At 57.7% G+C, this 8,707-nt stretch overlaps 1 protein-coding gene across 1 annotated transcript; it reads right to left on the minus strand.

Moving 5' to 3' along the window:
• Window positions 1-263: 263 nt before the first annotated feature.
• Window positions 264-7,843, minus strand: CHMP1A (charged multivesicular body protein 1A). Its single transcript, XM_081119411.1, has 7 exons — window positions 7,745-7,843; window positions 5,785-5,804; window positions 4,033-4,110; window positions 3,027-3,173; window positions 2,514-2,642; window positions 1,895-2,082; window positions 264-1,427 (listed from the first exon to the last, which is right to left on the minus strand). The coding sequence occupies exons 1-7, from the start codon at window positions 7,749-7,751 to the stop codon at window positions 1,406-1,408; spliced, it is 591 nt and encodes a 196-aa protein (XP_080975537.1). The 5' UTR covers window positions 7,752-7,843; the 3' UTR covers window positions 264-1,405.
• Between the last annotated feature and the right edge of the window lie 864 nt (window positions 7,844-8,707).

An 8,707-nucleotide genomic window follows, 5' to 3' on the forward strand; every position in this document is an offset into this window, starting at 1 on the left:
CTCACCCCCCCCCACTGGGTTCAGGATACCCAAAAACCTCTTCTAAACCCCCAGCACAAGGATGCCCCGAGGGACCATGGCCAGGGAGTAAGGCGAGGTTGGTATTGTAGAAGAAAAGCCAGACGGTGCCCCTGCCCCCGCCCCCACCCCCACCCCCACTCGGGTCTTACCCCACAGCCCGTGGCCCACCAAGGCTGACCAACACCCCTCATTGCACAGAACACCCACGGGTTTCCAAGTCCAAGAAGAAACAAACGCGTAAGTCAAGGTGAAGGTCTCCAATATTTCCGTCCACATGAGCCATCGGTGTGGGACAGACTGGACAGCCAGAGCCTCTGGGAAGGGCTGGTAGGGAGGTCAGCTGTGCAGGGAGCAGGCCTGGCTGGCACCCACCACAGCTCCCACTAGCTCCAACCAAGGAGGGCGCAGACCCAACGCTCCCCATCTGCTGTCTGCTCTTATTTTGGCAAAAAAAGAAACACCAAAAAACAAAAGAACCTCAAAACAAAACAAAACAGCTTCAAGAAAAGGAAGTAAACTTCAGGATCATGAAGAGCAGAAGGTGCAGCTGCCTCCAGGCCATCCCAGCAGGTCACCTGGACAAGCCTGCTGCTCTGTCCTGGACGTGTGGCCACAGCTGACCCTGAGGGGGCTCCTGTCAGCCACTCTGTCTTCCAAGGTCAAGGGTGTGAGGGTCCATGGGGAGGCACTACAGTTTAGTGCCAGATGGGACCGTGTGGCTGCCTGCTCTTTGGCCGGGAAGGGCCTGACACAGACTGGGCTCTGAGAGGTCACCGCACACACCCAGGGGCCCTCCAGAGTCAGCAGGGGATTGAGAACATGCCCCCATAGTGGGCATGCCTGGACTTGGGGCCGGGCTCCCAAGGGCTCAGCCAGTTGGCAGGAGCACAGGTCTAGGCTGGAGGGGACAGGACTCCACCCCCAGGACATTCTGCAAAGGCTGCAGGGTGGGTGTTTGCTGGGTGGTGCTCAGTGGTCTGCCCAACACATCCTGGGGCACTACCTGGGCCTGTGTCTGTCCAGGGGATGGGGGAGCTCCTGCCCACTGCTGGGAGGGCTCCAGGTACCGCCTGACAGCAGGGGACTCCGACCCCCACTGGCTGACAGCCAGTAGCAGACCTGCTATCACAAGTGTCCGTGCAGAGTGGGGCACAGAAGGGAGCCTGCTAATCCTCCAGCTGCTTGGCCAAAGTCACAGAAATCACCCACAGAAGTCAGAAGTTTGTGCAAACTCACTCGCCGACCAGCCTAAGAGGACAGGAGGGTCCTAGGCCTGGCAGGCGAGAGCTGCTGAGAACAGTGAGGGCTGAGGGCTGCTGCAGGGTCAGCACGAAGGCAAGACGCAGGGGGACACGGGCCAGGAGGCAGTGCCCTGCAGGGGCTCCTAGTTCCTCAGGGCGGCCAACCTGCAAATCACAACAGAGCTGCCATGAGGGAAGGCAGGGCCTGTCAGCCGCCTACCTGCCCTCTTGTAACCCTCTCCACAGTCCAGCTTCTCAGGGCTACTCTGAGCTAACATACGTGAAAGGCTGTGGAAACAGCCGTTACAACCCTTTCTACAGTGAGCTGTGAATAGTGAGCAACACGCTCGACACACAGTGCAGACGTGAACAAGGGGCAGGAAGAGCCGCTCAGCTGGGCCTTGATGCAGAAGGGGTTTCACTTAAACTTAGGAACCTCGACACAGAACCACCCTCCCTGCTGGCACCTGGACTGTGCAGCAGCATGGGAGTGGGGCTGAGTCAGGCGTCTCGTCAGAAGGACCAGAGGACCAGGGTTGAAGCTGCATGTCACAAGCTGTCCTCCAGCCACCTCCAGCCCAGAGCTTTCCTCTTGCACAGAAGCAGCCTCAGAGCATGGGTGACCCACCCACCTGCGTGACAGCTGGTCCTCTTGGCTGCGCACGGAGCTCTCGCCCACGGCAGACGCGCCTTCAGGCAGCTGGCTGAGCTGGTCCAGCACCTCCAGGCCATTCTCCTCTGCAATCTGCACGATGAGACTGTCCACCTGCTCCTGCGGCGTGGTCAGCGTGGTGGCCGAGCTCATGGAGTCCTCCATCACCTGAAGGGGAGGGGTGACAGGTTCTGGGCAGTCAGGCCCAAGCCCAGGAGCCCCCACTGCAGCCTTACAAGGGTCACCAGCCCCCAACATGGTCACCACCTAACCACATTTCTTGCTCGCTCTCCACTCCAGCCTCCTCACTCTGCTCTCTCTGCAGCACGTGTCCAGCTCTCTCTAGCCTCTGGGTGTTGCGCAGAGAGTGTTTCTGGCCACCCCACCGGGAGAGGTGCGGACACTCCAGCCCTAGTCCTTCTCTGCTCGAGCTCTATGTGCTATAAGGGCCCCCAACAAGGGGTCAGGTACCCTGGAGGTGGCCCCACCGGGGCTCAGCACAGAGGACACTGGCTGACACTAGGAAGGAAACAATGTGTGGCAGCCACGAGGCACCTTTCCGACGCGCTGCCCACTTGCCTGGACATGGGTTGACCTACCGAGGTGTGCACGTCCAGGTTCTGCACCTGCTGCTCAAACCTGTCCATCACCGCAGACACCTTCTGCAAGTCCATGCTGCTCAGCGCTCGATCCAGGGCTTTGGTCACCTGCGCCATGTTCTTGGTCACCTGGCACAGGAGGGAGCGAGGAGACAATGGGACTGAACAAAGGAACGTCCCCACCAGGGACAGGTCTCCTCTACTAGGCCAACAAGATTCAGCCCTGGCTGAGCCAAGCTGTGCTCAGGCAGGCTAAGCCTCTCAGGACCCATAGGCCCTGCCTTCCCAGGTCCCGGGAAAAGGCCATCACCAAACAACAGACACAAGGAGACCAGGCTGCAGCACTTAGGAGAGCCCAAGGACACTGGAGCTCTCTGGGGCTATGTGTTCTCTTTGGCATGCACTTGCTGTGTGGAGGGAAACCCCCATACCTGAGACCCAAAGGACTCTGATGTAACCCCCTCCTTCCAACCTGGACTTGGCACGCACATGAGGCCTGGGCCAGGAACTCACCCCCTTCATGGTCACAGCTGTCTGCACCTTGGAGGCCACTGCGTCCACACGAGACGCCATGCGGAGCCAGTTCACACCTTCATTCTTCTTGCGAATGGCATTCTCCGCATACACACGGGCACACTCTACGTTCTTCTGCTGCAGGGCCTAAAATTATGGGCAATGCCAGCCCTGCTCAAGAGCCTGTCCTGGCCTGTCCTGGGGCTGGTGTGTCTGCTGGTGTGCCCCTTTCACAACCCTGTGCAGGGGTTTCATGAAAATGCAGACACCTAGGCCCTAAGGCTGCTCAGCAGCCAGGGTGTCCAGGGCAAGGCCACCAGAGCAGCCCACAGTGGGGGTTAGAAGAGAAAGCCCTGGAAACATGGCCACTTGTCCCCACCACTCCACTCTCCTGACTCACTAGATCTCTTCAGCTCCCTCCTGAGGCTCTCACACCACCACCCACACAAACCCAGAGTGGGCAACGCTGATTCCAAAGGAATCACAGCCGTTGAAGATGAGGACTCAGACCCCCAGGGGGCTCCTGGAAGCCAATGTTTGGGTGAGAAGTTCCCAAATCCAACACTCCTATTCAACAGTTATAACAGAGGCCCCATGGAGAGCAGCCACACCCCTTCCAGCCTCTCCTTCTGTCCCTCCCTGGAGAGGCCTCGCTAGACTCGAGGACCCTGGGAGCCCTGCCCCTAACCCACAGAAGGATTGCCTCCCCTCTGCCCAGGCTTTGATGCCCAAGCTTCACGGGAAAAAGAGGGCTCAGAGTGGTGGGTCAGAGAGGGACCACCAAAAGGGCACTTCCTACACAGTCTGTGGAAAAACATTAAGTTCAGAATGTTGGAAATGAGTAAAAGGCACAGACACACAGGGAGAAAGCACAGGCAGTGCCTGGGGTGGGGAGGCAGAGAAGGAGCCACTGCAGGCCTTGGCGGGTCCTTCCCCTTCCCTGTGTGGAAGCAAAGCCACAAAAAGAAGACACCAGGAGCAAGGACAGTGGCAGCGGCTGCCTCACCTTCTTCACCTTGGCCTGCTCCGCCTTAGAGTCCTTCTCCGCCTTCTTGGCCAGTTTCTCCAGCTGCTTCGCTGTGAACTAAGCAGAGGCAAGGGTCACACTGGCAAAGCCACCCCCAGCCTGAGGGCTCTCAGGGGCACAGGGCCTTCTCTCAAAGGTCACCCACCAGTTCCTAACCACCCAGCTCATTCCTCAGTGCTTCTAAATCATCGTCTGACACTCCAACCGTTCTTTCTTTCTCCAAACTTTTTAAGCCCACCAGCCCAAACAGCAGTCACATGGAACTAAGTCCAAGTGCTCGATGCGGCTGGTGACAGGCAGTGTGCCTCTAAGAGCCCTCACTGCACATGGCAGATGGACACTCCCACTCCTGGCTCTGCCAGTGTCTGCAGCCCTGTGTCCTCATTGCTCTGCTGAACTGGGGCTACCCATTCACATGGGACATTCCAGTCAGCACCCCCACCTGCCCAAGCGAGACACCCAAGCTTTCTTCCTCCTCCTCACCAAGCCCTGTACCCTTTACTTCAAAAGTTCAGTGGCTGACTATCCTCACCCCTGCCACATCCACCCTTGCCTCACTCCCCGCCTGCCTGGCCACCAAAAGGTTCTCACAGTCTACCTGCCTCTAGTCCCGTCCCACCCCCTCCTCCTCGACAGCCCCCAAACAGCCCCAAAACAGGCCTCACTTGACCAGAAAGCTGGCACAGCAGCATGCTCAGGTGACCCAAGGCCCACAGTCTCCTAACACTGGCCCTGCTAGTGGTATGCCCTCAGCCTGCAACACCCACCCACCTGGGAGGACCCACCAGCCCCTCAGACCCTCCCATGGCCCTGGGTTTCCCCCATGCACTTGGTACTTGGAACTTTCTGTCACAGAGAAAGGGTCTGTCTGCCTACCTCACACACCTACATTCCTTAAGGGGGAAAAAAAAAATCCAGATTTTCCTGCCCTGAGAATCTGGCCCTGACCACCTCACATGGTGCCTTCTACACGAGTGCATGTGAACAAAGTGCCCACGCCCTAGCCTTCCCCATCCGTGGCAAAGCACTCTGGCCCAGTCATGCAGAACTAACCAAGACAGTTAACTGGGGGCATTTAAGAAAAGAGTGGAGCCCGACCGGGCGTCGCTCAGCAGTTGAGCATCGACCTAGGATCCAGGCAATCGGGGTTTGATTCCTGGTCAGGGCACATGCCCGGGTTGTGGGCTCGATTAATGGCTCTCTCATCATTGACGTTTCTATCTCTCTCTCTCTCCCTCTCCTTTCCTCTCTTTGAAATCAATAAAGATATATTTTTTTAAAAAAAGAAAAGAGTGGCAAAAAAGAAAAAGAAAAAAGAGTGACAGAAGCTTGCCCTGGATTCACCAGAAGTGCAGACAGCACCCAGACAGGAGGGACACTCAGATGCCCACAAGAGCTGCCTTCAATGGGATTTTAAAGGACCTGAAGTCACAGTTTTAAAAGCTTAGTGGAACATCAAGGGAGAAGTCTCATGCCCAAGTTGTGTTTCTTAAAGCTAACAAACCTGCTCTTTTACAGATGAGCCCAAGAGACCCTTCCCCTCAGCCCTAGACAAGAAAAGAATTAACATGCCATCAAGTAGCTCAGTAATCCCCTTTGCCATCAGTCTGGCTGAGCACTGTGCAGTGGTCAACCAATGTACAATCCATCCCTCTGAGTGCGACTTATAACACAGTCCCCATTTACCAACCAGCAGGATGGGGTTGGGGCAAATAGTCATTCAGTACATACCTTCAATTGGAACAGGGTATCTGCAAAGAGAGGACATGGTTTGAGGATTTTACGAAATGTGACACCCACCCTAGCCAGTTTGGCTCAGTAGTTAAGAGCATCGGCCCTGAACTAAAGGGTCCCGGGTTTGATTCCAGCCAAGGGCACAACATACCTTGGTTGCAGGCTCAATCCCTGGCCCTGGTCAGTTGGCGCACGAGTGGGAGGCGACCAGTTCATGTATCTCTCTCACATCAATGTTTCTATCGCTCTCTCCCTTTCTCCCCCCTTTCCACTCTCTCTGAAAAGTAATGGGGAAAAATATCCTTGGGTGAGGGTTAAAAAACAAACAATCTGTGACAACCAAAACTTCCAAGTAGATTGGGTCACTGAGACCCTCTCGACATGCAGAGCTGGAACAGAGCCCAGGAGTGACCAGGCACTGGAGGGGCCTCAGGAAGATGGGCTGGCACACAGCTCTGCTCCCTTGTTGGCCACAGGGCCTGGGCAACCGCAAGGTCTCCTGAACCTCTGGCCCCTCACCGGTAACACCAGGACAGCACCAGCTGACCTCAAGAGTGAGTGTGTGGCCCGGATCCAGGCGATCAGGGTTCGATTCCTGGTCAGGGGCACATGCCCCGGCTGTGGGATTAATTCCCAATGACTCATCATTGATGTTTCTTTCTGTCTCTCTCTCCCCCTCTCCTTTCCTCTCTCTGAAATAAAGATATACTTTTTAAAAAAAAAGTGTGTGGACAGCACGTGGCCCACAGTGAAAACTCAAGGTGGTGGTTTGTAATTAAAGCAACTTTACAAAGGTTTCTAGCTGAGTACTTGACAGCCTGTATTTTATATACTCTTTCTCCCCCAAAAGTAAATGGATGAAAATCGCAGGGTCATCATAGAGCAGAGCCTCCAGTCAGGCTGAGGTCCTCACCACCCACACTGAGGAGCCAGGGAGGTTTGAGTGTGTTGCTGGTCAACCCCTTGATGACTGAACTTGCTACTTACTCACCAATACTCAAGGGCCAGGTGATTCTTGGGTGATTCGGGTACATCTTAAAACTATCTCAACTGATTCAATGTCTCGGTTTGGAGAAGGATTCCTGAAAGGGTTTACCACACTAGCTCAGAAGGAAGACACCCAGTCCTGTAACCAGAATGGGGTTGGGTGTCCCCAGCACAAGCTCAGTGGGGTTTCGCTCAGTGCGGGCCCGGTCCAGGCCACGTCAGCTGTGCCTCTAAAAACCGCAGCCGACCTGGCGCGGGCCGGCAGCGCGCCTGGGGGAGGCAGGGCGGCCGGTGTGGCCCACACCCTGAAGCACCCCCCCTCGCAACGGCCCTGCATCGAGGCTTGAGTGGGAGGAGCAGACTCTGAAAGACCAAAACTTTGGTAAGGCGAAACCTCGCCCCGAAGAAGGCGATAGGGCAAGACACTCCCTGAGAGCTGACGGAACTGCGGAGTGACCGCCAGCACCTGGGGGGCGATGCTCACTCTCCCAAAGCCGTTTGTGCAGAATTTCCTTCACAAAAAGGACAAGGCTGTGTGGCTTTTCACGTGTCACAAAGTGATTTTCAAAAACCTCCCTATCGCGCCAGCCCTTCGGCACCCAGCAAGCGCGGGCGGCTCCGCGCGGTCGCCGACCCTCCCCGCGCCGCGGCGCCGGAGCGGTGCCGAGGCCCCGCCCGGGCCGAGCTCCCCTCCTCCTCGGGGGTTCTGGGGCAGCGCCGCAACTGTTTCCTTTTCCGGTGCCCTCTGACCTGATATCCCAGGGCCCCAAATGCCGACGCCCCCCGCTGGCGCCGGAGTTGGTGGGGGGTGCGCCGGCCGCCAGGAGGGCTGGGAATCGGAGCACGCGTGGGGACGGGCGATCGCGAGCCTGGGGCCGGGGATCGGGGCGCCGGGGGTCGAGGGCCGGGGGCGAGGCCTGGGGCGCCCGCCAGAGGCCCGCCCGCGCCCCGAAGGGTGGCGGCCGCTTACCGTCCATGGCCCGTCCCGCAGCGGCAGCCCTCCAAGGCGGTGGGACTGTATCTCCTGGGGGTGTCCAGCGGCCGTGTGAACTTCCGGGTTGCTCCCCACTTCCGGCGTCCGCCCCTCTCGCGAGAGGACGGCGGCCAGTCCCGCGACGGAGGCGTTGCCGTGGCGACCGCGCAACCCCGCGGGGCCGCGGCTTCTGTGAGTCACCGGCTCTGCGCCCGCCGAGGTGCCGGTGCCCGGCTGTGCCTGCGGGGCGCGGGCTCACTATGGGGCTTTGCAGAAGCAAACACAAGCCCGGGAAAGGTAAAGGGCCGCCAGCCCGCCGAATCCCTGGAGCAGCCCACACCCGCGGGGCGTGGGTGCTGGGCGCCCGCCCCTCCTACGCCCGAGTCCTCCCTGACGACCATGCCTCGGGAACCTTTTCCGCCGTGGAAATATCCAGTTTAGGGAAATGGAGTGACCCAAGTCTTTCAAGCTACCTATGTCACCCTGAACCAAAGAAGGCAACTGAAGAAGAATGAATCCATTGCCCTAGATGTAGTAAATCATAGGTCTAATTAATTATCCATACATTCCAGGTGAGGAGCAAAAGGGGTGCCCCTGTTCAGGCCCAAAGCCTAAGGAAAGGTCGATGGACAGGCATTCCCAGGACTCTGAAAAGCCTCTAGACACTAAGCCTGCAGAGGGCTTCTCTTGGAAGAAAGGGGCAGCCAAGCAGCAGTGGCGGTCACCTGAATTCGAAGGTAGGGCCCACCCAGAAGGGGACAGCCCAAGGTTGCAGCTTCAAGGAGTTTGGAGGTGGGGTAAACAGGAGCCGAGGTGAGGGATCCTGACAGCAAGGGTGGGAGGGTTTAGGACCTTTATATAGGAGGGAGCAAGGTTGAGGGAAGTTGCCAAGTGATACATGCGTAACAGTCAAGAGGGTTAGTGCACAGACACAGCGCACACCGCTCTTGTCCCAGAGGG

The sequence above is a fragment of the Miniopterus schreibersii genome (assembly GCF_964146895.1).
Source record: "Miniopterus schreibersii genome assembly, chromosome: 18".
Classification (NCBI taxonomy): domain Eukaryota; kingdom Metazoa; phylum Chordata; class Mammalia; order Chiroptera; family Miniopteridae; genus Miniopterus; species Miniopterus schreibersii.